This window comes from Spinacia oleracea, chromosome 1 (genome assembly GCF_020520425.1).
Source record: "Spinacia oleracea cultivar Varoflay chromosome 1, BTI_SOV_V1, whole genome shotgun sequence".
NCBI classification, from domain to species: domain Eukaryota; kingdom Viridiplantae; phylum Streptophyta; class Magnoliopsida; order Caryophyllales; family Amaranthaceae; genus Spinacia; species Spinacia oleracea.
In genome coordinates this window covers 125,851,725-125,877,142 of record NC_079487.1, presented here as the reverse complement: position 1 = coordinate 125,877,142, position 25,418 = coordinate 125,851,725, and the positions used below count along the sequence as shown (strand labels likewise).

Below are 25,418 nucleotides of genomic sequence, written 5' to 3'. Positions count from 1 at the left end.
ATACTATTCTTAAACTAAACCCTAAATATCCAACATTTCGCACAAATCAAGATTTTGTATGAAGTAATGAATGATTAAAAACCCATAAACATCATTTGAACAAACCCTAAGAAACCCATAAATCATCGAACTCAAAACTATGTGATTTTGTCAATCATAAACCTAAAATTGAACCCTAATCTGAAAACGAAAATCAAAAACTAAAATTGAACCCTAATCTGAAAACGAAAATAAAAAACGAAAATAGAAATTGAACACACCATACCGAAACCACCGGAACCACGACGCCGAGCAACCACCGGAACCACGACGCGACGGGGAGATGCTGAACCACGGAACCAAGACAGCGACGCAGGGCTGAACCACGGAACCACGGAACCAAGACAGCGACGCAGGGCTGAACCACGACGCGACAGGGAGATGAGCAACCAACGGAACCAAGACAGCGACGCAGGGCTGAGCAACTCTTGGGTTCGACGGCGACGCAGGGCTGAGTTCGACGGCGACCTTGGATATTTGTTTAAGGGAAAAGGCTTGGAGCTATAGCAGAGAAGGAACAACGTACGTACGTTTCTCGTTTGAGCGCGGTTTGTACGTTGCAACTAGGAAAGTAAAAATTTTAATTTGAAACGCGGACTTGTTGCAGCGGGCATTAACATGTACGCTGCAATAACTTCGGGTTGTTGCTGCGGGCTTTTATTTTGTACGCTGCAACAAACGCATTTGTTGCGAACAACTAAAATGTACGCTGCGATAACCCTTTAAAGGGTTTGACCCGCGTTGACCGACTGGTTGTTGAAGCGTATTTATACTTGTACGCTGCAACAAGGGGGCTGCAACAGGGGTTTTTTCTACTAGTGATATTATCGGCGGCGGCGTTTAGGATAGATCTGAATTAAGAACCAATGGTTGAAAACTCGATCGAACAATCCTCCAGCCCAAACGACGAGTGGCTAAACTTTTCTTGTTTGACTGTCGACTCCGATGACTACAAAGGCCGACGAGAAGAGAGGAAACTAAGAGGAGGGAAAAGCTTCTCTTCAAGTGAAACTTGGCTCCTCTTCTTCTCCCCTATCGGTGAAAACCAGCGATCTACTACAAAACCACACAAAAAGATGAACGGAAGGAGTAGGCTCGCCGGCAACCGTGAGCGAGCAACAAGCTCCAGCCACCAGCGAGCCGTTCTTGGTGGCGGCGGTTAGGGTTTCGGAGGAAGGTTGAGGGTTTTTTCTGGAGAGGAAAGTTAGAGAGAGAAAGTTATTTCTATTTTTTGTTCCCAATGTCAAATTTTGGGGTGCATTTCTTATGGCAGGAAAACAGATAAATACATATATATTAAACTTTTATAGCAAATAAATTTATCTATTTCTAAGTCCATTTAATTAAACTATTTAAGTATTTGTTTAATTCAGTTTCTATTGTGGATCTCATTGTTACGCAGTAGTATATCATATCTTGTGAAGTTGTAGTTTATTATGATACAAATTCTACTTTTTTTTAAATAGTAAACTCTACTTTTTAAAAAAAAAAAACTATTTTAGCTATGGTTGGAGACATGGAATTGAAGTATCGAGGTAGTACTAAGGTGATAATTTCCTGTGCAAATTTAAATTCAATCTTTTGGTAATCCTCTTGAATAGTTTTTTTTTTTTTTTTTTGTGATATTGTAGTTTCTTTTTAAAATTATTACATTTTGGAGTAATTTATTTTCATAACCTAATTTATATATTTTCAATTATTTTAATATTATAACCATTTAATTACTTTCCTAATAATCTCATAGATTATTTGTTAATGATTTTTTTATAGGAAGATGATGAATACATAATTAATAGAGTGTTTGATTATTCTATTGATTGATTTGAAAATTAATATTGGATGACAAAAACATATATTTTTTGATAGGAAGATTACATAAATCAATAGACATAAATCAATAGAGTGTTTGATTATTTTATTGATTTGATAATTAATAGTGACTGAATTTGACTTTTTTTTTTAGATTTATTATTTAAATTTAGAGTATTTGATTTTGGATCGAATTTTATTTTAGATTTATTCTTTAATTATTAGAGTGTTTAATTTTGGATTGAAGACTCTTGTGCATAGAGTTTTATTATTTTTAAATTTATTCTTTAATTGTTATAGTTGAATGAGTAATTAAATTAAATAAATATCTATGTGGCACAATTAACTTTAAAATAAATCAAAAATCTTATTTTCATTGGATGAAACCTAATGATTTCCTATGGCATTCTAATAATTTGTCCTATGGTTTCATATTCTATTAAATTGTTAAGTTAAAATAAAACTCCTACACTACAATAATTTGTATCTTTAACGACAACCTAATTACGACGAGTCAAAAATCTCGTCGCAAAAGCCTTTTGCGACGGGGCTAACAACCAAATAATGACGGGAATAACCGTCGTAAATGTCTTTTACGACGGAATTACGACGGATTTACGACGGGATTTTCTATTAACGACGACCCCTTTTTATGACGGGCTCGTGACAGGAAATCCCGTCGTTAATCAACGATTATTGGTCTTTCGCGACGGGATTTTCCGTCATTAATAGTACAATTTCTTGTAGTGCTATTACAACTGCTATATTTTATATAATATATACTACGTCACATTAGTGTTTGATTTTGAATTGAATTGAATTTCATTTTAGATTTTATTTTTTAATTATTAGAGTGTTTGGTTTTGGATTGACTTGTATATATATTAGTAATAGTTAATTAAAATATCTCACTACAAGAATTTGTATCTCTAACGACGACCTAATTACGACGGGTCAAAATCCCGTCGCAAAAGCCTTTTGCGACGGGGCTAACAACCAAACAAAGACGGGAACCACCGTCGCAAATGTCTTTTACGACGCGTTTAACGACGGGATTTTCCATTAACGACGGCCCCCTTTTATGACGGGTTCGCGACAGGAAATCCCGTTATTAATCAACGATTATTGCCTTTAACGACGGGATTTCACGTCGTAAATGGTACAATTTTTTGTAGTGTCTACATGCCACTTAATTATTTGTTTACGTGACACTCGACTTTTTTAATTCAAAAATAATTTAGAAATCTTACTTTTCATTGGCCAAAACCATTAGATTTCCTACGTAGCGCTCTAATATTGGATTAGTGTTTGATTTTGGATAGAATTTTATTTTAAATTAGTGTTTGAGTTTGGATTGAATTTTAGTTTAGATATTTTTTAATTATTAGAGTATTTGATTTTGCATGGTGTTGAGTATAATTATTTATGTATAATTATTAGAGTATTTTATTTTGAATGGAGTTGTTTATACTAGTAATTAAATAAAATATCTACATGACACCTAATTAGTTATCTATATACGTGACACTTAATTGTTTAATTCAAAATTAAATAAGGATGTAATTATTAGGCTCATAATTAAGTACCACTATTCTCTGTATTATACTATAAATATTTATTTAATAGTTTGCCTATTATGCTCATAAGTGTAATTATTTATATCACGGAGCATATTATAACTATGTTATGAAAGTAAGGAGAAAGGGGAGAGAGGAAGAGAGAAATTGGCGGTTATCATCTTATTCCCATTAATATAATATGTACACATACGTACATTATATAGGATAATGATGTCAAGGTCTAATGGACATCCACAATACAATATATTTATAACACTCCCCCTTGGATGTCCATTATCAAAAATAATACAATGACTCTGTAATGTACATGAGATGATGCCTCATTAAAAACCTTTCTAGGAAAACCCTGTGGGATAAAACCCTAGTGAAGGAAAAGAGTACAACACTCATCATAATACGCTTGGGATGTTGCCTCGTTAAAAACCTTACAAGGAAAACCCAATGGGACAAAACCATGGTTAAGGGGAAAAGAGTGCAACGCGTATTTTCTCCCCCTGAAGAATACATCACTTGAGATCTTCTAGTTCAATGAATCTAATACTGTTGATAACTTTTCAAATGCAGCAACATGGACCTCTTTGAAAGTTGATTCTTCTCAATTTGACTTGAATTTTCAAATCTTCACTTGTATGCGCTAGGTGAGTATTTATATCACCAAACTTTTGAAAGTAATACCTGAAGTGAAATAAATATATTTTCTTGTACATAATATTACAAAATGTATCCTTTCATATTGGACATATATAAACCTTCTTCTGGAGGTCATAAGTAGTAGTAATTAATAATCTTGACCAAAATTTCTTTTGTCATACTTTCATGGAAATACATGATAGTTAACAATATCATCATCCAACTAGTAGGTATAATATAACTGATACCGTTATTTATGGTTCTCCTGGACCATGAAATAAAACTCATTGTAAGGAAATTACATACTCTTATCTTATGTTATGAATCAAATTATATTAGTACAAGAATTCTTTCATGAATAAACTAATATGTATATTTCATAATTCTCAGGTACTCAAACTACTGGTTGAGACGACAGTTCAAAAAACTCTTCAAGAGTTTAGATAATATTTGATCAATGTTATGACATTCATATGTAAAACTTAAAGGGATAGATGTTTAATAACATCATGTATAAGTTCTTCGGGAACTTTTCTTATTTGCACGATTCATAACATGTTATTAAATCAACATTATATATATACTTCTTTCGCAACTCTTCGCCTATTGGAGTAAGAAACTCCTCTTATAAAATTCATAAAGTTGCAAATCCGTCTTAACATTCTTTGGATGCATATTCATATACGATATCATAATAGTTTTGAAACATATATAACTGGATAAATGAAAATCATATCATAATAAAACATAAAACAAACTAAATGTATGATGAATGATGCATGATGCATGATGCATTTACCTATTAACTACACATGTATATGAATGTAAGACTCAAATGCAAAACATTGTACAGTGTGAATATTTCAAATCCATAACTTGTTGGAATTCAGGTCCATGAGCTCATTTGATCATTATAATGATGTCTACATCAAAATAGACATAAATTTACAATCCCCTATTCAATTCATTATTTCTCGCATATGCATTATATTTCGGTTCCATCATATACCGGTATCATCAAAAAATTTCAACATATACTTTGCATGCTATTCATCAATGATGTCTGAATACTTATTCAATAGGTACCATTCATCTTTTCTCACGGGTCATCTATTATAGTTCAGATATCTATACCACTTCAAGGGTGTTTCATACACTATATAATAGTGTTTTCTTTCTTTTCAATAATATTATCAACTGCATTATCTTGCCCTTTTATATAAATAAATCTATAATTCATCATTAATTATGTTGGAACCATATATATAATTTACACTTCAGGTGCAAAGATTTAAATAAATATTGGCAAGATCATTATGGTAACATCGAGCACTATGACCATTATACACATTTATGCATCTGAACATGTAACAATTTAATGTAATCAAGTCATAGATATTTATGTCCAAACATACTTCGAGGACATACAGTTGGCATTTACACTTACTCATATGGGGATCAATATATTATCTTCAAATTTGCCAACTTATTCTAGCTCGTCTCCCCCTAAGTTGGGAAAATATTTTCAATATATTATGGGGCATAAAATCTTTCACCAACTAATAATACACTTTTCAACGTGTATTTTGATAAATGTTTCATACTTCCGTTCTCTTCTGGAGATTAACATTGATCATGGGGAGTAGATGCAATATGCAGTTGTATTCTTTTCATATTTTCTCATTTCGTGCTGACATATGATTGCCCCAATCAAGAGATTTATAATACTTAAATCAATCACAAAACATTTGTAAACTTCTTGGTGATATTCAAGTCACCTACTATCATTCTGGTGAACTTCAGGCCAGTTACTATCATGGTGAACTTTCAATCACCTATAATATCAATATACAAGTTTTCAAAGTAATTAATATCTCTTGTATTTATTTTCTCAATCGATTCATTATAACTATTCGATTGAAATACAACTCAACCTCATCATTATGTCTTGCCTTTGAATATATACAACATATGAGGGAGTGTCAGCACATAAACTTTTATTAAACAAGAATTTTCAAATTCTCATGACGGGTGTTCTTAAACCCGGATGGCCTGAATTATCACATCATATATACTTATATAATATCATATAAAATATTTCACTAGATAACTGCTGGTTATCTTACCAAAGTGATCACTATAATTATAAATACTATAATTTGGACATATTGTGATGTGATATAACGACACAAACTGGTGTCTCATTTGTAATGGCAAGACAATCCAACAAACTTATTAAAATATAGCTTGTACTCTTCTGGAGTATGCATTATAATTTTGTGGTACATATCAATTTCAATAAACATATTCTTTTTTCTTAATCTTCGGGATGGTATAATAATATCATAAACTTGTACACGTGTTCATAAAAAAAATTAATGAAATATGAACAATACGTGTACCACTTTTACCATCAATGTATCATTTTGATCCATATTATGTTCTTAACTATTATGGGAGAAATCGTATCTACCCACTAAACATATCTCTTCATAATCTATTGTCATTATATTATGAGAGACCGACATTCTTAGACTTTGATAACATAAATAACCACTTATTTCCTCCAAGGGTGGTGATCAAGAAAAAACCATATACCAATGGTTGTCTAAAACCAATTTCTTCAAATTTGTAAACAGGATTTTTCATAATATAAACCATCCAAAATAATACCATGTCTAAATCATACAAAATATTAAAAGAGGGGAATTATGTCAACAAATCAAACATCGACAATCAAAGATAATTCCATAAAAACAAACAACAATATCCTTAATTGCTTCACTCTAGTAACGAATAAAAACAAATATTTCACACGCAATACAAGGGGTCTAAACAAATCAAACCATTAAATTACTTCACAACTTAAACATGGTTTACAACGAACAGTATGCATGCGAGGATGTGACAAACAATAAAAAGGAAAATATGAAGCAATTTGTTAAAACATTAAAACGGTTAAGAAAATAAAAGTATAATCAATAATTGCAAATTGCAATTGCAACCGTAATAATAATAAAATCACGAATACCAATTCCTTCAAACATATATAGATGTCATTGAAACAAGAAAGTAGCGCCACATCATATAACACCAATATCCAATTAATATAATACAAATTCAACAAAAACAAAGTAATTATGTAAGCAAATCTCAAACATAATACTCACATCGAATGACGGTTTTCGCTTAATTTGAATTGGTGATTGTATTCCCCTTTGTTTTTCGTTTCCAATGTTAACATCAAAAATTATGTAGACAATTTCCTTGTTTTTCGTTTGTAATTCTTGTTGTTATCTTTCTCCTTATTGAATATCTTTGATTTCCGTCAGCGGTTTGCAATGGTGCTGATAACGTATTATGAAAGTAGGGAGAAAGGGGAGAGAGGAAGAGAGAAACTGGCGGTTATCATCTTATTCCCATTAATATAATATGTACACATATGTACATTATATAGGATAATGATGTCAAGGTCTAATGGGCATCCACAATACAATATATTTATAACAAACTAATATATATAAAATCTTTAATATTCGACTCATAAGTCATAAGTGCAACTATTGTATTTGATTATAACAGAAAATGAACACTCTAAATTATATTGGGACGGAGGAAGTAACTCATCTTATACGTCAATCATTCCTCTCTTTCTTCAATGAGTGACAATTAATTCAAACTCACATAAGGGTTATTCTTCTAAATACATTTTTGTATTGTTATACTGCTGAAATTAGTAATAAGATAATTTCTTTTCATGATCTGATGTACATACTAGACCTAAAATTATGACATTATCCTCGATCTGAAGTTAATGTTTAACCTAGCAAAAAATGTACCTTGCCTGATTCCATGGACTGACCTCTATCATATTCAAGTTCCAGTAGAAAAGTCGCTTCCAAAATGCCAAAAATTCACATCAAATACGAAGTAATCAAATTGAAGTATATAAAGGCTAGATAAAAATGTGGTATGCTGTCTCCATCTTATTTACTAATTTAAGAAAGAAATCGGTTGCGTCCTTTGTTGCTCACCATCCCATTTATTATCAATCGATCTTTGCTTTTATGTAGTACGGAGTATATACTACTTCTTCCGTCTTTTAATACTCGCAACTTTTAGACTTTTGCCACTATTCATATAATCTACTTTAACTATTCTTAATGCTTTTTATATAAGATAAAACATAGTCATGTGGGATCTTGTTAAATTCGTCTCAATGTGTATTTTCAAAATATCAACTTTTTATAATTTTTGCATAAAGTGAATTTAAGATATAAATTATCAAAGTTGTGCATTGGCATACGTGAAACTAACAAACGTTGCGAGTGTTAAAAGACGGAGGAAGTACGTAATACTGCGCATATCCTTTCAAATTATTGACGTTATAGAAAATACGAAAGGATGCACCTTAAATGTACTCTGTAGTCTGTACCCAATTTGAAGGAAGTTATTTTGTTTCTATAATTATTGCTAATAAGTGTATGTATACGGTATACGTAGTGTTGAACTAAGGTGCCTTCGTAGTACGTGAATCATGTTGAATTTGAAACTTGCTTCTGGGACTTCTTTGCCCTGTCACAAAATCCATCTTAGTCTATTGCTACAATGTAAGACCTCTTATTTTGAGCTGAATTTTATTGAAGAACAATAATGATATATATTACTAGAAATATAATAATAATTACTTTTAAAAAATTCTAATAAGGTTTTATAAGTTCTAATAAAGTCTTATAAGATCCAATAAATAAAATATAATATATTATGATTATTAGTACGTACTATTATTATATATTTGACTATTATTTTTTATTTATTTTTGATGAGGTATTTGACTATTATTACGTTGTTATATTAGGGCTATGTTCTGTTCGACTTATTTTGAATTATTTCACATAAATTCAGTAAAGTTCAAATAAGTTCAGTTAATTTCAGATAATATAAGTTCACAAAAAATAAGTTTTTTTCCAGACATTTTCACATACAAATAAGTTTATTTCAGATAAAATAATTCAGATAAGTTCAGTTAAGTTCAGATAATATAAGTTCAAACAATATAAGTTTCATAGAACGGAGCTTAAATAAATCATACTACTTTTATTAATATATAAAAAAAATCGTGGTTTTTAAATTACGGTTAATTATTATCGATAATATGTTAGTATTAATTACTATGTTTATCAAAGAGCTAATCGCAAGTATCTTACAAACGGGTCGAATTTGGTCGGATTTAAAAATATAGTATTATTAGATGGGGTAATAATTTATATTAATAATAATATAAAGATATAATTATTAATATAAGAAATAAATAATAATTTAATTTATTAATTTATAGTTAATAATATTTGCAATCAACTATTATAAACATTTTAATTGCTTGAAGTGTATAAATAATCTAATAAACTTAAACAAGTTATAATAAGGTTCAATAAGGTCTTATAGGGTCCTATAAAGTCTTATATACAGTTAAATAATGTCATATAAATTCAGATAAGTTCAGGTTTTATAAGTTGAAAGAGAACACACCCTGATTTTGTAAAGTATTGTAATACATATACACGTACGATGGCCTTATTCTATTCGATTTATTTTGTTTGAACTTACATTATATTAACTTTTCTGAATTTTTTGAACTTAGGTTAACATTTGAGTCATCATAGTCGTTTTTTTGGGTTAAATCATAGTCGTCTTTTGTAAACTCCCATAGTTTGAGAATGATGAACATATATACCAATCCTGATCGTATCCGAACCATGTGAGGGTCACAGGTCATTGGACTGTAGTGAAGGACATCCTAAAAATGAACGGAGTATGTTTTAAGGATAAGTTTTGGTGAAAAGGTTGTCCCTATTTTAATGAGCATGAATTATTACAAATTGATACTCCCCCCGTTCCTTAATACTCGCACCGCTTTCCTTTTCGAGCCGTCCCTTGATACTTACACCGCTTCTATAAATGGAAATCTTTACCAATATTATATTATTTCTCACACTTAACCCACCTACACCCCTACTCCCTACAAAAAATCATTTAAAAATTCACATCTCCCACTCACCACTCCCCATCCCTTACAATTTCCCACTAACTATATTAAAAAAATACCCCACTATCAACTACTACCTCCATTTTAGAAAGTTCTTTACGCTTTGGAAAATGTGTCCAAAATATAAAAATTTTGATCGTAAATTCTCACCATTATATACATCAAAACGTTATATGTAAGATCTTGTTAGATTGGTCTCGGAATGTATTTTCAGAATATCAAATTTTTATAATTTTTTCACATACGAAATTGGATATATTAATAATTAAATATTACATTGGAGTACGTGCAAATAGTAACTGTAAAGATCTTTTTAAAACGGAGGTAGTAACATCCATTAAATTAATAAGTCAATTCAAGTGTCTTAAACTCTCCGCAACGGTCAAACCGGTGCGAGTATTAAGGGACGGAGGGAGTATACTTCTATGGAATCGAATACACGCAAAATACATAATATTATAGAAAAAAAACGATTGTATATAAAAATAAAAATAAAATAAAAATTGGTGCACAAATTAAAATTGTGAATATAATGATACGGCTTACCCTAATACGGGTGCCTATGACTCATATATATAATAATGTATATGGTACAATAGTACAATTACGAGTGTACCCTTAGTATCCTCTATTACACCCCCTCAATCTGTGCAATGAGAACCACGTGCAGATTGGACCGTAAAAACTCAAAACGCTGACCTGACAAACCTTTCGTAAAAATGTCAGCTAACTGTAACTCAGTAGGGACATAACGAACAACTAAATCACCATGAGCTACACGCTCCCGAACAAAATGATAATCTATTTTAATAATATGGCACAATAATACAATTACGAGTATACCCTTAGTATCCTCTATTAAAAAGTTCATTAATTATAATTTGTATCGAAATTCAATTATGAAGATCGAAGGAGTTTGATGAGCTTGGCCAAATTGTTGTAAGAAGAACCATTGGGAGCAGCAACCGCCTCATGAGCTAAGTTTCTCCACTCCATAACCTTTTCCTTCATCACCTTACCTTTCTCACCATCCATTAACTCACTTAATTGCTTCTCAACTTGACTCCTCTTCACATTTGCATCGATCTCTATTCCAACCCCCCACTTTAGCTTGTTGCAAGAAAACCAACAATTAGTTTGTTGCTCAGCAAAGAAAGGCCAACATACTATATGCACACCGTTAATCAAACTCTCAATTGTCGAGTTCCAACCACAATGAGTCAGAAAACATCCAATTGAAGGGTGCGCCAACACTTGCTCTTGGTTACACCAACTTGTAATAAGTCCCTTATCTTTCGTCTTATCTAAAAGCTCCGGTGGAAGGACCGCGGATTTCCCGATGACTAAATCAGGGCGAGTAATCCAAAGGAAGGGTCGGTTGCTATTAGAAAGTCCCCATGCAAATTCTATTAACTAATCATTAGTCATAACACTAACATTTCCAAAATCTATATCTAGTATTTAAAAAAGAATATTATATTTGATTAGATGACATGTGTCAACATATTTGATTAGATGACACGTGTCATCCATTCTTTCCTCCAACAATTTGCTTTTTTATTTTATTTTTTCTTTGTTGTTTGATATATTATACAACTCCAATTGCCTCTTTCACTCCATGTTCCTCATACAATCTATTCATTCAACAATTTCCACTCCATCTTCCCGATTAACACTCAATATTAATATACTACTCCGTATTAATTTATCTATTCTTTCAACTTTCAAAATTTACCTCTATTTAAACCATATATTCACTCTAAATCACAACCTCAATAAAATTAGAACTTAAAAAGATAGACTGAATAACCACTGTACAACTGCCCGTTCTTTGAACGGGCTCAAAAGCTAGTTGACATAAACAACCGAGTTTGGCTCAAAGGAATCAAGCCATTCAAGGCAACGTGTGTCCTCTTTCCATAAATTTGTAGTGATTGATTTAGTTTCCTCGTCAATAATATAAATGCTATATTCTGTTATGGAATTTAGAAGGAATTGTAACGAGCCAAGGGTGTAGAGGGGTGGGAGAAAGGAGGAGAGAGCTTGGAGGACATCGTGCTCTAATGCATCATAGGAATTGAAGATAATCGCCGAAGCTTCTTTCAACTTGTGGATTAGTCGTGGAACATGGTTCACCATAAAGTCGTTAGGGTCAGTTGTCCTAATAAAACTTGGCATGTCCTTCATTTGGATGTCCTCCATTGCAGGTACCCCATCTAAGACGAAGTTTGCATCTGTATATTCATTCATAATAACAACTACTTATAGTTAGTTTTTTAAAGTTTAATCTCTCTTCCAATTTAACCCTTCATTTATAGAAAAGGGCAAAATAGGAAATCTACAGAGGGCATAAAAGCTTGTTCTAAACCTGTTTATATCCTGTATTCATCCCTAAAATTGAAGTATGAATCAATTTTTTAATTGCAACACGTTCCGTGCTAAGTTCTGCTTATTTTTTTTCTTAAAAATTACTTTAAAATATGTTTATTTTGCCATAAGTTATGGATAGAGTAAAAGTGAGAGCGTAAAAAAGTGAGATAAAAGTGAGAGTGTAAAAAAGTGAGCAGGTGTAAGAAAAAAAAATGAATAAGGTAAGAGAAAGTGAATGGAAAGCTATGGAATAGGAAGGGTAAAATAGAATAATACACAATGTAAACACCATTTTGAAACGTATTAAAATAGAAATTGTAAAGATCATTTTAAAACGGAGATTGTAGAAAAAATATATGTCCTTAATGAAAAATTAGATAATAAATATTTTTGACATACTATGTAATTCTCTAACAATAATGTAGTTGGGCTATTATCAACTTTTTTTAATTATTATATGAAAGTGACAACTATGACTATAACATGTTAATAAGGTTATAGTTAATTATATATAGTTAAAGATTGTCTAACAAAGAGCCTTTAAAATTGGGACTACTTTAAGGTACTTTAAAATTAATACCTTTTTAAGGAGACTAGCAATAATTCAACTGATAAAATAAAATTTGCCATTTTTTTTTTCTAACTCTAGCAATTTTTAATTAGTATAAACAAAGTTCCTTAAAATATGAGAGCTTAACATCCTAGGGTACTCGAGAGCTAATAAGACTCAAACTACGTATACATGATTAGATTTACTTTACAAACCTTAAAATTAAAAGTTGGTGAGAAAGTATATCATATCTTGTATTCAGTTGGCGTAATCATAAATTATATATAGGGGGCCAAAATTTAACATACGATTTTACAACACATCCGGAACACCAAAGTCTTGAGCAGCATCAAGTGTAAAAAACATAGTAGCATTCGATACAATACAGCTTACGGGAGGCACATCGTCCGCCTTATTAAGGCGGGCGATGAGCTCCTTAAAGGGATCAAGACAGTTCTTCTCCATGGACACAGGACACGCAAAGCAAAGGGACATCGATATCCTGTGTGGCATCTGTATGGGGCAGCCCATCGGGTATGGTTTTAAACTTAAAAGACGGGCGATCCACGAGGGCGGTAGGCCCCCGGGATCGCAGCAGGCGATTGTGACTGTAGTCAGTGTTTACAAAGGTAATGTGGAAGCCTCTAGAATAGAGGATTTTAGCTAATTGTAGCATGGGGTTAAGGTGGCCTTGTAGAGGGCATGGGATGCAGACAGCATGAGGTTTTGGCCCTGCATCTCTTGATATTGAACCCATTTTGTTTTTGTTACCTTGGACGTTTTGTAAATATTTGGTGAAGGCTTAACCAAAACCTCAGCCTATACATACAGTGTCCACAAATTCTTATTTACATGGGGTGTACTATAAATATTGTACACCGAAGTTAAAGTTGACGTAAAATGCTTAAAAGTTACACTTTTATATGTAAAAGTTATCTGCTTTTTAGTAATAAAAATTTTCATTCTAATCAAAAATATTTCTTCAAAATCACTAATAATATATAAAATTAATCGTTTAACACTTTAAAATGTTTATTTATTAACTTTTTTTTAATACGGAGTAATATAAAAGTTAGATAAAACTGAGTAAAAGTTAGAGAAAACTGGATAAAAGTTATGTTGGTGCACAATAAATTTATTGTACACCTTGTGCATGCAAGACCTTCTGTACAATGTCTTATCTTAGATTTTGTTATATTCGACTTATTTTGTCTAAACTTATATTCTCTTAACTTATCTAACTTATTTGAACCGATAAAATATGTAAATAAATATATTCTTTTTTATCTGGAACTTTTTTTTATATAAGATAACTTATTTGTGTGTGAAATGTAGGGAAAAAACTTGTTTTTTCTCCACTTGTTTTAAGTGAAGTTGTCTGAACTTATTTTGTCTAAAACGGGTCAAAATAAGTCTAACAAAATAGTGCCTTATTCAAACACTTCCACCTTTCTTTTTTAGTTGACACAATTCTTTTATCACGTACGTTTGCCAATGCAACATTTCAATCATTAATATCTTTAATTATCAATGAGTAAAATTACAAAAGGTTAATATTATAAACCTATAGAATGAGACTACTATAACAAAACCTCACATGACTATATTCTCTTCTTAAATATAAATCACCGTTGATAGTCAAAGTAAATTATGTAAATAGTGTCAAACATCAAATTAATAAAGCCGAGGAAGTAAAAAGTTTACCTTCGTCTTTCTTTTTTTGAAGGGAATAGGAAAAATAATAAATAAAGCGGCATACGACATCTACAATAATAATTAGCTAGCCCTAAACAACATTTAATCTAAAACATCAATATGAAATTCTTCATCCAATTTACTAGTATATATGTTTCGGAACCGCTTCTTTGATATGGTAATATCTCAACCATAATCGACTTTTGATGACTCAACATCTTCAATGCGTTATTAACCTAAAGAAAAACAAAATTAAAAGAATAAACCCAAAAAATATTAAAGATTGGGGATTTTTACCCATAAAATTCGATAGAATCCCTTCAAAAATTTGCTAAAGGATGCTAGGGGTTTGAGAGAGAGGGGGAGAAGGGGGAAGTAAGGCGGGACCTTCGTCTTTCTTGAAAAGAAAAGAAAAGACAATATACGTACCTTCCTTTGACTTCCACCCTTAAATGTAGGAATTACACTATAGGATTAGGAAACCAATTTAAATAACACACTATAATATCAATAGTATATCTTAATCATATATATATATATATGATGTCTTGCCCTAGTGGTTAATATTAAGGGCCTGTATATGATAGGTGTAAGGTTCGAAACCCCTCGTTTATAATCTATATATATTGCCCTTGTGTCTCATTTGCACAAAAAAAAAAACATAAATAATCATATACATACTTCCTCGGTTCTTTTGTGGCGGACACGGTTTAACTTTTGACACTTAAAAAATTGCACAAAAACTTATATATGACGGTTATATAAGACCAACTTCTTACCAAATAGTTATTCGATCGTGTGAACAAATAGTTATATTTTACTATGAAGTACTTCCTCCATTTCTTTTTACCTGCAACAGGTTGCCTTATATGTACTTTGTTTATTTTTTGTGATTTATACTTAAGGAAAAAACATATTCTTGTGGAATCTTGTTATAGATTGGTCTTAATACTTCCTATGTTCCTTAATATCGCACCATCTTGCATGATTTTTACACTATTCACACCACAACTTTGACTATTTTTTAATTCATACGTAAGAACCATTGTCGTCATGTAGGGTAACGTTAGATTCTAATCGATATATGTTTTCTAAATATTAATTTTTTTATGAATAATTTTACTTATACATAATTCGCTCTTAGAGTAGTAAATTAAAAGTCAACCATGATGTAATATTTTAGAAACAGAAGAAATACATATTTTTCGAATATAAATTTTTCATATAGTTTTTAGTTATCGATAATTAAAAGTACAAAAATTCTCAAGTTGTGCATTGGGAAGTGAGAAAAACAAAGTGTTGCAAATAAATAAAAAACACATGAAATATTATTAATTTACTCTTCAATAAAATATTCTCCACTATCTTCTATCATATCTACTTTTAAGTTAATGTGCCCCATCCCCAAGTTAGCAAAAAAAATGTTTGTGAATTGCGATTGGATTAGTTTGTGGAATTAAGATTATTAAAAAAGAGTACACTTAGATCTATCATTTTATAATGATGATGATGCCTGATTTATGAAAATTGATTGAAAAAGATGAAAAATCCGATGACTAAAAAATAGGAAAAAAATACCAGGCAAAGAGAATAAGGAACAATGACGAGACGGGAGGGGAGGGACGACGGAGGGGATATATGGTTGAAAATTGAAAGAAAGAGAAGATAAAAAGAGAAAGAATACATATCACACATAAGAAAATTAATGGGGGGGGGGGGAAAGAAGAAGAAAGAAGGGAAAATATGTTTGGGATGAGATTTGAACCCTACACCTTTAAAAATTCAAGATAGAGTTTCTAAAGGGACCTTCTATTTTTTATTTTTTTATTTTCTTGTAAATAGTGATTTTCAACTTTTTCCACCCAAAGCACTATTGATATGTATAGTTTTGAAAAGTTGGTGCATATTAAAGGTTAGAGATATTTATGGAATGATAGATGACCATACAACAACCTATTCTTTTAAGTATATATCTATAAGTAGACGTGGAAAAACTGACCCGATCGGAATGATCCGATCCATTATCCGATTTTGATCCGAAATGACGACCTAAAATCATACAGAAACCCAAATTTACCGAATCAAAACCGAAATCAGTCCGAAATTGATTTAACCCGAAATGACCCGATACCCGAACCATCTTCATTCGAAGAAGTAACCCGAACCGAAAATAATAGTATAATTTGAATCAACCCGAAACCGATCTGAACTGAAGATCCGAAACGAACCAATCCCAACTGAAGAACAACTCAAATTTATCAATAGGTCAGACTAAATAACACAAGCTTTTTAATTATTATTATTATTATTATTATTATTATTATTATTATTATTATTATTATTATCATTAATAACCACATATATATTATCTATAAAATAATCCGAGAGTTTAGTCTCAAATACTAGCTACTTTACTAAATCATGATAATCTTTTATTAATCACTAATATATATTGTTATATTTGTCCATATTTCATGTTTCACCTTCTCGACTATACATTAGTAGAAGCAAGACTAGAGTCCCCTAAATTATCACTTGTAACAATATGAAATTATAACCCTTATCGTTTACTAAATTCTTATACAATAAATCAGTAATCTCGAACCATATACAATTATCCCTTAATTACTAAGTAAGAAATATTACATATGAAATAAAAAATAATCGAATATTATTTTATGAATGATGACCAAATCTAAAGAGAAATTGCCAATCAAAACTTGAAACATGAAAAGTCTAATCTAACCCGAAAATATCCGAACTAATCGAAAAAAACCGATCCGATATGATCCGATCCGAAATGAACCGAACTGATAATGATCTGATCCGACAATGACCCAAAATCTTGACCCAAATTCGATCCGATCCGACCATCAAAAAATCGCATTAAACTCAAATTCCGAATGGACCCGACCCATACCCGAACCCGGTTTGAAGTGAGAGAGACCAAAAATGACCCGATCCGAATGGACCAAATCCGAATTGGATCCGAACCACTCATTTGCCGGGTCTATCTATAAGACTAACATGGGTGTATTTAAATAGAAAAGTGGAAAAACAATCTGTCAATTATAGGAAAATAACAAATTGGGCCTTATATTTGAACCCGCTAGTCACTACTCCACTAGTAGATTATGAGATGAAAAAGAATTCATAACAAATTAACAATGTGTCCATTATGGAGTAGGAAAATAACAAATTGGGCCTTATATTTGAACCCGCTAGGCCACTACTCCACTAGTAGGTTATGACTCATGACATGAAAAAGAATTATGGTAATTAAATTAGGCAAATTTGCTAAAAATGACCTTTTATAATTCAAAATTTGCGAGAAAAAATCTTATATAATTTTTTTTGTGAAAACATACCTTAATTTAACTTTTTTGTGAAAACACACCTTTATGTAAATTTTTTTGCAAAAGACAACCAAATGGAAGTTTTCGACATTAACTTAGCTTTTCCGGCCACTGTGTTGCACATGAAAAGCACACGTGGCTTTATTTTTCTATCTACACCCAATTTTCCTCCAAAGTTCTAAGCTTTAAAACCTAAAGTTGAAAAAGAAATCAAGTTTAAAAATTCAAGACTCGGGAAATAAGTGTCTTTAGCAAAACTTAAGCCACATGCATTTCTCACGTGCAAGTCAATGACCCAAAAATCTCAGTCAATGCTGGAATCTTCCCTTAGGTTGTCTTTCGCAAAAAAAAAAAAAAAAAAAAATTTACATTAAGGTGTGATTTCACAAAATAAATTATATAAGGTGTTTTCTCGCAAAATTTGGGTTATAAAAGATCCCCTGTTGGCAAATTTTCCATTAAATTAACATGTTAATTATGCGGTCCATTAGGTGATAGTCTTTTTTTTTGCGCGAATGAACCACAAGGGCAGGGATGAGAATCGATCCCAAGATCACCTGTAACCGGGATGAAAGCTCTAACCAACTGAGCTATCCCTCACTCTCATTAGGTGATAGTCCTTGTTTACATATTTAGTACTTTCTTTCCGACCTATTAACTAGCCAGTGGTCGGGCAATGTCCCAGAATGTTACATATAATTTGCTTTCTCTTTATTAATTTAAAATTTATTTTAAGTTTTTGTATATATGCAGTTTGAGAATGATATGAATTTTATCATATATGCAGTTTAATAATGAAATTGGTTAACCAACAAGTGTTGAACTAAATTTTGGAGAAAAGTTTCATTATTTTTGTAACTTTTTTTTTTAATTATAACTTATATAAAAAAATTGTGACAATCGTATATATTGAGTTACAAAGTTGAAATACATTTTAAAAGGAAAAAAAAAGCACATTTGATTAGTTAAAAGAAAACACAACATTATTTTTTTCCTATTCTTTTTTCTGTTAATTTCGTGATTTACAAAGTTTTGTATAAGGCGGTCTTACACAAAAAACCACTTTGGTGTCATACTCCGTATAAGTTAAGCAATGGAAACATTTAGGTAAGGGATGAAACCAATTAGTTAAGCACTGTAACTAATTAGTTAAGGAACGAACCTAATTAGTTAAGTAATGAAACTGATTAGTTAAGCAATTGAACCAATTAGTTAAACAATAGAACCGATTAATAAAGCAATCAAAGTGGTCTTTTCGATAAGGCGGTCTTACACAAAAGTTGTCTTTCATGGTTTATGTTTAATCTAAATAAGTTTCTAGAAAAGATATAAGATTTGATTAGTAAATGAATAAAAAATAAGAATGAATATGTTATCATAAAAGTTACTCAAATACATAAATTTGGACATTAAAGTTTTATAAATTCATAAGAAAGCCTTATCTCTTTTTTCTAATTGTTTTAGAGTTATAAGTTGTATGGTTGGAGTGATGAATAAAACTTTGCAATAACATGTAAGAGGTTATGAGTTCAAGGATGGTAGCAACATTATATTTTTTGTTAGGACACGATAAACAATTATTTGTGCGTATATGTGACGCGACGATGAAATGTCACTTGTCAAGTCATCGCGACACATGAAGAGAAGACATGGATTGTCTTGGAGATTTAATAATATATATAGATCGGAAATGATAAAGGTCGCAACATGCGACTTTTAAGCCGTGTCACAATTATGACATGACATGCTTATGTGTCATGATTTAAATTGGAAACTAAAATATTTAACTTATATAACCTATTATAAATGTTTCAAAAAATGGTAGGAAAGTCTTAATATTCTAATTTGTTTCCTTCTTTATATCGAATACCTTGTTTACATATTTTCGTAGTAAAAATATTGCATTGATAGTAAAAATATTCTGATGACGGATAGCCTACGTGATGCCTATATGTACTAATTAAATTCCGACACATAAGATTATGACAACTAAATATTATCGTAACTTGCGACCTTTATCATCACCCCTAGATAGATTCCTCCTTTGTCCAAGAAGCCATAATAATTCTTAGATGCACCCTACTAAAGTCTTTGTATGCTTATTGAGTTATTGGTGATCTGTCTCCTAAAGCCGAATAGCCCCCTTTATTTTTGTCGTAATTTTTTTTCCATTTTTGCCCCTCTATTAAAAACAAAATAGGAAATATCACATAAATAAACCCAATAGAAAGGGAAGTAAAGAAGATGTACCTTAAATGACTGTAATTTATATGAAAAAGAAAGTAAAGAAGATGTACCTTAAAATGTGTGAAAAAGCTAAGCTAACACGGGATGAGTGGAAAAAAAATAAAAAACCTCCAAATCCGCAAAATGTTATCATTGATGAGTTCAAACATGATGATTTTAGTCATTTTACCGTGGATTTGCAGTTAGAAGGGTAGTTATACGAAATGACTAGAGACAATAACGTTGTCACCGGGGATTCACAATTAGAAGGCTAGTTATGATGAAATGACAAGAAACGGTAATGTTCCTAACCTTCTAATTATGAACCAAAGTAGATCTGACATAAATTGATCCAACAAAATCAAATATAGTCGAACTCACTATGTTTCTACTATAAGCCTAATTGTATTACAAAAAAACAACCTAGTATGACCTAAACCCGAACCAAATATCTTCTCTCCTGACTCGAATCATTTTTTTTTGTGTCACAAAAAGCAATAAAAATTATAAATGAATGAGAAAAAATTCGAACCTGAAACATATAACTCAACATAGTTTTATTTGTTTGAAAAATCTAACTCGAGTGTTTTTTGAAAATACTCCTCGGTTTCTTTTTGTTTGTTATGTTTGGACTTTTGCACGTTTATTAACGTATAATAAATATTTTTTATTTTATTAAAAAAATAAACCCAAGTAAAACCTCAATCCACTAATCATTACAACAACCAATAAGATTGTTTTATTTATCAAAATGAACCAATAATGAAAAATCGCACAAATTAACTTAACATGCTTGGGAAAATTGTAAAGAAATTTAATGAGTTGAAAAAATTGGACCAGTTAAAATTAAAAGCTGGCATAAAAAATGACAGTATAATAAATTTATAAAATGAAAGATTCTCTCACGTAACAAACATTATAAAACACCCTAAAATAAATACGTAACCAACAAAAGAAACCGTTGGAGTGGTTAATTAATTTGCCATGCTAATTTAAATCAAATTTATTTCATCAACACCAACAATTACACAGAGCAGTATAGCACATTAGCACTCTCTAGAATAAAAAACAAAAATCTGCAAAATACAACTATTTTGGCACAAACAAATGAATGGCAATAATCTATGACACGAATCTAAAAAGAAGACTCATAATTGACAAACAAACTTTGAATGACAAAGTGACTAATTGGTCAAAAAAAAAAAAAAAAAAAACTAAAAATCATACAAATACTTTCCAAACAAACCCATATGAACCGTGTATAGCTTAACAGCCAATGAAATGCTCCCATCCCCATTCTCACTTGCTAACAGATAAGATTGACCTTCGTATTTAATGCCACCGTGGCGGACATACTTGGGCCCACCCCATCCAAAGTCGGAATCATTTACAGGTATAGTGACCCAAGAATTTATGGTAAAATTTGGAGTCGTAAATGTATGTGCCCCACGATAGAGATCGCCTAGATCAGGTTGAGATTCTAGGTGATCTACCGCCGATCTCAAGTAATCATCGTTTTTTACTCTTTTTACCGCTTGGTGAACCTTACGGACCGGGTACGACAATGGCTTGTTCATGACATCGCCCGCCTTAGCGGTGCAAGCCGTGAAGAAGATTACATTACCACAATAGCCTTGTGGCAGTGGCAGTGGCAATGCTGGATCCTTCATTCTCGGTCGTCCGTCGCTTGGCATGTAGAGTTTTACGTCTTGGTCGTCGGATAGTTCACGTGCTTTGCATGAGGTGCGCCACGCATGTCCGGCTAGTACCTCGAAAGTGCTTGGTCTATAGTTTGTCACTTCTTGAGACATTGCTTGTAGTCTTAGGATGTTGATTTGTTCTTTCGTGAATTTGAAAAGACCTTCTACTATAGTGGTAGAATCAACTGAAATTAAAATAAAAATAAATAAATAAAAAATCACAAGAATTCTTAAATTCCTTCAAAATCTCAAATTGTTGAGAGAAATTAAATTAGCACATTCTTTTATCGATCAGTAAGGGAAATTTAACGAATTTACAGTTAATTTAAAACTTTTGATTATCACAAAAACCAAGTTAACTTTTTTCTTCAGATCAATTTTTTTAAAAAAAATTATTACTTGTCAAATCTTTATTTAAAATTTCCGAAACAATTCGACCCCTTTTCCCTCTCCTATTAAAGATAATTACTTTTACTCAGACAAAAACAAAGACATTAATCTATACCTAGCCTATACAAAGCAAAATCATAGTTAATTAGATAACACGTGTTTTCCCCTTATTTTTTCCATCAAATTGAGTTTTTTTTTTTTTTTTTTTATTCACTACAAAAATTTGTACTATTAACGACGGAATATTTCGTCGCTAAAGGCCAATAATCGTTGATTAATGACGGAATTTTCTGTCACGTACTCGTCATAAAAGGGGGTCATCATTAATGGAAAATCTCGTCGTTAACCCGTCGTAAAAGACAATTGTGTCGGTTGTTCTCGTCTTTGTTTGGTTGTTAGCCCTGTCGCTAAAGGCTTTTGCAACGGAATTTTTGACTCGTCGTTATTAGGTTGACATTAAAGATATAAATTCTTGTAGTGTTTTCTTTTTGTTGTTTGCTATATTTTGCAGCTCTAAAATCTCTTCCACTTCATCTTCCGCATTCCACAACAATTCACCATTAGTTCTTATATTCATTCAACCTCTTCTACTTCGCATCCCTTTTTATCACTCAAAATTAATTCACCATTTAATTTAGCAAAATTTGGTAATATTTTTTTTAATAAAAGTCGTTGGGTAGTAAATGTGAGATTATTAAAAAGTATGTTATAGGTGGGCTTAATAAAATAAAATCGGCCAAATGTTGGATTTAATATTACCAATTTTCCTTTAATTTATGCTTCGCATTTTTTCCAACCTTCAAATTCCTCCTCTGTATTAATAAGATATTCACATTAAAATCACAAACCCTCCATAAAATTAGAACTTTAAAAAACGACTAAAATATACCACTATGTAAGAAGGTAAGATCCATTCTTTGTACGGGCTCAAAAATCTAATTCTACTAAAATAAAATGTACATGTGAGAAGGATTAAAGTTGGCCTAATATTATGTACTTTGAGTTTTCCGAAATTAGACAAGCAAGATCGACAAAAGAACTTATTACTCGTCAAGTCATTCCACTTTTATTTGCTTATAAAAAATTGGCGAAACAAGACTTTTCGTTACTTTTTTTTTTCATACTTTTTCCCAAAGTACACAAAAACAAAGGCATTAATTCTACTAAAATAAAATGTGAAAAGGGTTAAAATTGGCCTAATATTATTATGTACGAAATAGTTAAGTATTCCAAAATTAAACAAACACAACGTAACTAAAACGGACAACATCGTTTCCAATCAATACAAAAAATGCTCACCTGAAAACGCCTTAGGTACTGAGGGTGGCAAAGGTGGCTCATACTCCAAATGCTGGTACTTAATTTGAGGCGGGTCACGCGGCGCAAAACAACTATACCGATCATGAAAGGGCATAACATTAAGGTCAAGTCCTTTAGTTAGCCTTGCCCAAGAGTTAATAAAATGCACATGAGAAGCTCCATCAGCTACATGATGATGCTGCACAAACCCAAGGCTTATCCCACCACATTTAAACCTTGTAAGCTGCACCATTAGTAGTGGGAACGACGATAACCCACCCGCGTACCCGTATGTAGGAAACACAACCTTTCGTAGTTCCGGAGTCGGGTTAAAGTTTCCGAAATCGGACAACACATGTGTCGTCTCAACTTCGAAAAATATGGCCCCTTTGGCATTACAATCGATCTCTATTCGACCGGTTTTGTTGTTGGTTTTAAGGCGTCCTGCCATAGGGTAGAACGCCACAAGGGCTTTACTTAGTGTTTGTTTTAAAAGGTTTGTATCGAAAAATGGGGTCGGGTTAGTGTCGAGATTCTTGTTGGGTTCATAGACGAACAAGACGTGAGTGTGGGTGTATGGTGACCGTGTGATTAAGTCTAGGCTTGACAGCCAAAGACTCCCGTTTGGAGTTTGCTCGTCTGGGCATATAGTTGTGGATTCTTTCACCATGGTGCTCATTTTGCAATATTATTAATTTTATGTATTTTTGTTGTCTTACTTTTGGTTTGTTAGGTGATGGACGTTGGAAGATCTGGTCGTTGGCTATTTATATAGAAAGGGATGCATATGCATGTTCATTCTTGATCAAGTTTGCATTTATTAAAACACAGTAACTTGTAGCCCAAGTAACTTGTAGCCCGTGTGATCCGCGTTATATATTTTTAATAAATTAGCTTTTGAGCCAATTCAATAAACACAGTAATACTATCTCTTTTAACGTACCATTGTAATATTTTGATTTTCTCAACTAAAAAAAATGGAGCCATAAAGACCATAAAAATTACTAATTGAAGAAGGTGATTTGAACATTTCATATCGTACACACTATACAGATCCCCGATTTAACCAACATGCCTAAACATTACTCCGTACTATGTATTGAGTATGTACTCTTTTGCACTGATTTAACTTTTGCATGACAGTTGAGCAAAAGACATTATTCAGCCGGTCATAAGTAACATTCCCTAACATAATATGGAGTAGCTATCTAGAAAAACATATACTCCGTACTATAAATTAAAAGTAAATACATTAGAATAAGCTACACATGGACCGTGGCCAAAATGACATGGAAGAAAGTGTGTAATTGACCACGGTCCATGTGTAGCTTATTCTAATGTATTTACTTTTAATTTAAGGAGAAGTAACTTACAGAACCAATAATATATTTCATAGGTCATCCAGCCTAACTATGTATATCTAACGCTTGAGAGTAGGGGGGAATATGGAGGATTTCCATTAGCTCTCAAGCACAAGCAATAGACGATGAGCTCCGAACATGTGATCTCACATTTACAAGGTGGGTTCATCCCCACCATCTCCGCCAAGTTTGCTTGATTTTAAAATTTTGTGCATATATAAGACCAATTGAATGGACGAACTCAACCATGATAGATAATTTAATTGGCCTTGTTTGACCATAATTTGTTTACAGGGTGAGTTTTAGCATTTGATACGAATAGGTATCAGACTATAATCTTTATCAAAAGGATGTCTTTCAATGCAAG

The 25,418-nt window shown here is 31.8% G+C and overlaps 2 protein-coding genes and 1 pseudogene across 2 annotated transcripts; all 3 read right to left on the bottom strand.

Moving 5' to 3' along the window:
• Positions 1-11,001: 11,001 nt before the first annotated feature.
• Positions 11,002-12,354, bottom strand: LOC130465662 (7-deoxyloganetin glucosyltransferase-like). The gene is made up of 2 exons (XM_056834515.1): positions 11,971-12,354; positions 11,002-11,517 (listed from the first exon to the last, which is right to left on the bottom strand). Exons 1-2 carry the CDS (start codon positions 12,352-12,354, stop codon positions 11,002-11,004), a joined length of 900 nt encoding a protein of 299 aa, XP_056690493.1.
• Positions 12,355-13,127: 773 nt separating this feature from the next.
• On the bottom strand, positions 13,128-13,781 carry LOC130466200 (UDP-glycosyltransferase 85A5-like; annotated as a pseudogene).
• Positions 13,782-21,289: 7,508 nt separating this feature from the next.
• On the bottom strand, positions 21,290-24,476 carry LOC110806241 (anthranilate N-benzoyltransferase protein 2-like). Its single transcript, XM_022011882.2, has 2 exons — positions 23,691-24,476; positions 21,290-22,186 (listed from the first exon to the last, which is right to left on the bottom strand). The coding sequence occupies exons 1-2, from the start codon at positions 24,367-24,369 to the stop codon at positions 21,516-21,518; spliced, it is 1,350 nt and encodes a 449-aa protein (XP_021867574.1). The 5' UTR covers positions 24,370-24,476; the 3' UTR covers positions 21,290-21,515.
• Positions 24,477-25,418: the final 942 nt, after the last annotated feature.

Bases quoted from the DNA above. Each gene is read 5' to 3' on its own strand.
- LOC130465662 (XM_056834515.1), bottom strand. From the start codon at position 12,354: ATGAATGAATATACAGATGCAAACTTCGTCTTAGATGGGGTACCTGCA. The intron at 11,518-11,970 runs GTTGTTTATGTC...ACTAATGATTAG, and splicing joins ATTCCTTTGAGCCAAACTCG to TTAATAGAATTTGCATGGGG.
- LOC110806241 (XM_022011882.2), bottom strand. From the start codon at position 24,369: ATGAGCACCATGGTGAAAGAATCCACAACTATATGCCCAGACGAGCAA. The intron at 22,187-23,690 runs GTGAGCATTTTT...TTTTAATTTCAG, and splicing joins AGTACCTAAGGCGTTTTCAG to TTGATTCTACCACTATAGTA.